Raw genomic sequence first — 6,000 nt, forward strand, 5'->3', positions numbered from 1 at the left:
TAGAATATATATATGGAGTTTAACATGTTACAAAAAGTGGTCGATTTAAACAATTTTGTGGTATGTATAAATAACATGAAAAATTAATCAATAGCATAGTTAATTATTACATACTGGCTTCTCTCTCTGTAAGTTATGTTGAAGCAAAGAGGTCTTGAACCAGCATCACTTCTTTGGATAGGAATTTGTGATAGCGTGCTGAGGCACAAGTAGGAGACGGCGGAGTGGGTTTTAGAAGAACATCTTTCAAATTAACGTTACACTCATCGTTTTCAGCTGGCCATTTAAAGGAAGTTGCAAGTCCATGAGGAATCATAAAAGACACTAATATCGCGAAATTTCTGTGAGTGTGAAACTACTTGACCCACCCACTACTGCTTAACACAGACGCAAGCAACAAAATCTCCAATTTGAAGGTAATTCAGAGTATAATATATTCTTTTGGAACTGTTAGCTACTTGTATTTTTTCAAGTACATGTTTCGTGCTTCTTGCCATGAATGTGTCTGTATTGTCGACCTGCCAAAAATGACTAGACTGAATACCAATCACAGGTTTAACATTGGCCTACTCTTGTGATTTCTGAAGTCTTGAATAGTACGTGCACTTAATAATAAGAGCCTTGCGCCTTTGATAAGTTCCGAAACGGTGTTGACAAACGATTCTGCATCCCTTATAGCTCTTACCGGGTCATTTCGAAGATTAAACGTTGTTGCGTAATGTTTGCAGAGCCCACCTATACCGTCACATGCACTTTTTCCGTGTCCCATTGCCGAGATCCATCTTCTCTTGATTGAATCGTCTTGGAAATGTTTTTCAAGCTCATACAGCTGGAGCCTGTTTTTAAAATGAGAAGCCGCTCCATGTGAAATATAAATTATGAGCAATTCATTGTATGAGTCGGTGATTTCATTAACGTCTTGATGTATCAGTTTGATTGCACAAAGTGCATGAGCACTATCATGTTGCAAGTCATTGCTCACTACCGCATAACTTTTTGTGTTGCCATTGAAGTACACTACACACGTAAATATAGATATCTGTGAATTGTGCCAATGATAACTTTGGATTTCATCTGGCCAGTTCTCGGCAAAATCTAAATGCAATACCAAGGTTGTTTCAAGAAGTGTAGATCTTTTCATTTCCGCTATGCTTTCTCGCTGGATTTTTCCAATATAGCTATGAGTTATTCCTTTTGAAATCCAGTACTTTACATGCTTTAAAAATCTATTTAGGTTTCCAGTTTCTTTCACAAGATATCCGCTATCCCATAGTGCATACGTGATTTCATCAGTATCTTGTATCTCAAAACTTTGTTCCGAAATTGAATTGTCCTTGGCAATTCTCACATTCTTGCAACCAACACTTTTCGGTAGGATCGCCACAGAGACACAAAGAGTACAGATCTGTATCTACTATATTTCGTTCAGTAAGATTGCTCAGGGATGTACATATGAGATTTATATTGGTACAATGTACATATGCATGTGCATGTTTGTTTCACCGGCTGACATTTAACCCACTTGGGACGTAAAGAGTAAAATTTAGAAATAGATATCTTTATATCGGGATTACCTTCATTCATCAATCTGAAGGCTTCTTTAAAGGAGCGGGTTATAAAACGTTTAACTCTTTTTACTTTTTCACCGTTTCCATATACAGAAACAACATCTTTTTGATTCGAACTTTGTCTAGAACAGTCTTTACTATCATCTACGTAATATGACAATGCAGTCTCGAGGTAAGTGGGCGGTAAAGGGTGTCCTTGGTACGGATCTGGCGTTGCCCACATTCCCTTTTCTTTTTTCACTATGCGTGACTTATCTATTAGATACTTTGTCGCAGATGGGATGCGTTCGACGATCATGTGTTTACTGAAGGTTTCAGGCACGATACTGAGAAGTTGTACTCTTTCACGATAGGGTCATTTCTCTATTGCACAAGTGATGTTGGAAAACCGAACTTCCTGAGGAACACGGTATACTCACACCAAAAGCATCTTGTAATTTTCCAGACACTGCCGTAGAAAACACGTTTTCTCGTTCTTCTGATTTTCGTTTTACGTATGTGACTCTTCTTTCTTCCTTCACTTGCCATGTTTTTTTCACGGGCGACACTTGCGTATCAAGTACACTTATGCTACTATTTAAAGTACCAATCACTGCACTACTTGGAACGTAGATTGGATCTGAAGTCAGTGAATCGTCATCTGCAGTCATTTGATCTGTAATAATGACCGCACTATTTGGTTCAACCGAAGCAGCTGGTTTCTCGATCTGAGCCTTGTAATAAATAAAACAGTTTTTGCACAAGTTATCAGCACTGTTTACTTGTACTTGTGATCCGAAATAATTTTGTAATGACTGCAAAATCACCAACAACAGTAACATTTTTCGTGTTACTTTTGTATATTACTTTCTTGTGTCTTTTTAGATAATCACTGCACTTAACTCCCTTGGTGCTATATTGTAAAGACATATTTGCAATGCCACCTAACTTTTATATACATTACATAGTATATCTATTGTCAAACACGAACAAGACGATGCATTGCCATGCGCAATGGGTAATATCGTTGACATACAACACTTCACACAATGCAGTGTATCTGCAATGCAGTCTAAATACCAAATGGGAGCTAATCCAGAGCATTTAATGTACTGCAAAACACTTGCATCATACCTAGGTACATGTTGCGCAATACTATGCAACTACTCCAGTAACTTTGTTGCATACATTACAGGCGCCAATGCTATGCGTGGTTGCAAACCCGGCACCTGTGAAACAATATTTTAAAAATTTACGAAAAATTTAATACACAAATATCTCCATTTCTGTTTGCATGATTCACATAGGGAACAATGAAAGATCGTTCGGGCAGATTTTCAGATTTTTTAAGAATGGCCTTTTGGAGAAAATCCGCCCAAATTTCAGGCGAAAATGACGTTTTATCATACTTTCACTCACGTTTTCTCTCCCATGTGCCATCGTAGATGGGAAACAAAATTATCTATAGGGATCCCAGAAGGAGTATTATACTGTGTCACAATAATACGGTTATTCTCTCATTCTTCCATACGGAAAATAAATGTCAAAATTCTTGCATTTTACTTTTTTACTAAGTTTTCCGGTGTTTACAAAATACTCTTGCTGGACTGTAATTCGTGCTTTTTATATCAGAACCTCAAATGTAATCTGAGCACTTTTAAATAAAAAAGAATCATGTAATTATCACAAGTAGTTACTGAACTACGTGTCTTTCAAGATTATGCTCATTTACTTTTGTATTACAAATAGTGATTTTCGTCCGAATTTCGTTAGCCCATAACTCGAAGACAATTTTTCTTCTGGGAAAATCCTCTTTGCAGGTTTCATATCTCCAACAGGACTACCAAATATACTTTCTTCAAAAAAATCGGAAATGGTCACCTGCCCCCCCCCCCCCCCCCTGCCAGAATGGAGATGGAATGGGCCTTTAGCCTTTATCAATTTTCACAAGTTGTTGAACACAAGAGCATTGTATTTGTTTTAAATATTGTATAGAAATTATGTACTGGCGAGTTCTATACAATTTTGTACAAATGTACATGTAACATGGTCCAGAGAATGAGTAATAAATCTAATCTAATCTGACCCTTTTGAACTGGGCTCGCTCGCGTACCCGCTCTTCTTCCAACTGGCCTTGCGCCCACTCGTCCTCGCGATAACCATCACAATAATTATGAAAAAGTCGCTTTTCTATCGAAGGTTGTTTGAAGTCCTTTGAACAATAAAATGACAGCTCAGACATCAAACAATCGTCAAGAATGTGCTTTTTTCTTCTTTCTGTACAACTGTTTCAACCCTCCTTTCCAATTCTGCACATGGAATGCATTTCTTATGTTAATGTCCCTGAAGCAAATGAGTTCACGTGAGTGCGAAGCGAGCACAGGATCGCACTCAACTGAGCTCGCGCTCGCTCGGGCTGACGCTCACTTCTCTAAATTGAGCTCGCACTCACTCGGACTCGCTCTTACTTCTCTCAACTAGGCTCCTGCTCAATCGTTCTCGCGATCACTTCTTTCAACTGGGCTCGCGATCACTTCTCTGAACCGGACTCGCGCTCTTATTTCATTGAGGCTCGGGCTCGCGAGTTTAGACCTATGCTGAACAAAAGTATCTCATGTTTACAAGTGTAGCGTTATTAGTATGAAACCATTACAAGTGCTATTGCAACTACTATCATTGCCAAAACCCACAATTTTTCACTACCCTCGCATACCCACATACTTACCGTCACTGACGCGCCTGGTGCCTTTACCGCACCAACGATGTTCGCGCCACCTTGACTCGTTCGGTATCATTCGTGCTTCCAATGACCTGTCTATACAGGCTGGTATATCTTTTGCGCTAATTTTTATGCCATACATCCGGATGCTGTATTTATACATAAATCGTAAAAGAATTTTAATTACTCAACAATCAAACCTACTTTAAGTGACCCCTTCAATTTTATCTATGCTAAGTACGATAATGGCATGTCGTCATGTGCAAATATTTCGGAGAACAGTTGGAAATTGGAAATTGGCAGGGCTTGAAAAATCCACTCGCCTGCTCGCCATTGGCAAGTATAAACACTGTGACTGCAAAATAGTAATCCTAGGGAAGGTTCTAGATTACTGGTCCCCCATGTAGATTAGTAGCTGGGTAGGTTTCTTTCTATAATAAAGTTTATACATTTAACTTATACAGTATTGCCGAGCGAGCGTTAGCGAGTGAAGGCGGGTTAGAGCCCCGTAGGGCACGTTGTTTTTTGTCTTTATTACTGCTCAATGGGAAGGGGGACCAGTAATCTAGAACCTTGCCGTCATCCTAGTACTTACAAGGAAGATTTTTGAAGCTCTGAAAATTAGTGAAAAAATTGTAACTTTTCAACAATTATTTCGAGCCTTGTGTCTAAACTTGACTTACCCTTGACCTGTACGTGAAATTTACAACTACTTCTAGCTAAGTTACCGTCTCCGTTTGGGGGGAAAATAATGTGTGCTAATGAAAATTAAACAAACAGTGCATCTTTACTTACTCGGGTAAACTGCGAAGCAGTTTTGTGATTCTCTTTATATAAACCTGCAGTATATACCGTTGTTCCCTTTTGACTTACCTGAATTAACACCTTGGCATAATCTATGGGATGTGTAATAGCATTTACCGCAACCCGAAAAGCAATGTTACTCCAAGTGACATCTTCCCTTGTATTTGTTACCATTCTGCAATTCACTAATCCACTGCGTAAAAATTAAACTTCTCACCAGAAGAAAGCATAAAACAAGAATTGTGGTTTTCAAACTTCCAATTTTTCAACTGTTTACTGCATAAACAAGACTTCCAAAATCATTGCTTTAAGACACATAACAGTGGTTAATTATTATACGGCTTATGCCTTGCACCAGACCAGAGATTCCAGAACACTGAATTCACTTCACCTCTAATAAGGAAAATGACGATCCCTCCCCAATAATGTTCAAGGTTGTACGATCCGTAGATCAACGATAAAAATATAATTACTTCTATTAAAAACTAATATTTCCTTCGTTCGAAGCTAATAGTAAATACAGTGCTGCCAACAACTGCCTTCAGAATGTAGCTAAATTATGAATAGGACATGGCTAAAGTGCATTTATTGTAGTTCTTATGAAGAGTCGTTCTGAAGTGTGATTAGAGCCATACTAAAGAGTCAGACTAACATATGTTTCCTGCAGTAGTCAAGTTTTTAGTATGACGCTAAACATTTTTCAAAATGACTCTGCATAGAATATAAACGAGCCCAAGCATATTATATTTTATGGGCGTCACTTCATATTAGTATTCGCCAAATTCTGGCTACTGATTAAGAAAAATACGTCATAAAAATAATAAATTGACAGTTAATACGAGTGACTGTATAAGAATGAAGATTGTGCAAGATATTAATAAATTCCATTCACACTAAATTATAGCAACCGAAAAGTATTCAGTGCTCAAA

The 6,000-nt window shown here is 38.1% G+C and overlaps 1 protein-coding gene across 1 annotated transcript in view; it reads right to left on the reverse strand.

The window, feature by feature from the left end:
- The window catches only part of LOC145662762 (mitochondrial carrier homolog 2-like), a 217,171-nt gene extending 211,502 nt beyond the window's left edge, over positions 1 to 5,669 (reverse strand). Inside the window, exon 1 of the mRNA XM_081728633.1 lies at positions 5,140 to 5,669. Within this exon, the coding sequence (XP_081584759.1) occupies positions 5,140 to 5,244 (105 nt within the window). The 5' untranslated portion in view covers positions 5,245 to 5,669. The remainder of the gene's footprint in view (positions 1 to 5,139) is intronic.
- Positions 5,670 to 6,000: the final 331 nt, after the last annotated feature.

Source organism: Thermobia domestica, chromosome 10 (genome assembly GCF_964235325.1).
Source record: "Thermobia domestica chromosome 10, izTheDome1.hap1.1, whole genome shotgun sequence".
In the NCBI taxonomy this organism is placed as follows: Eukaryota; Metazoa; Arthropoda; class Insecta; order Zygentoma; family Lepismatidae; genus Thermobia; species Thermobia domestica.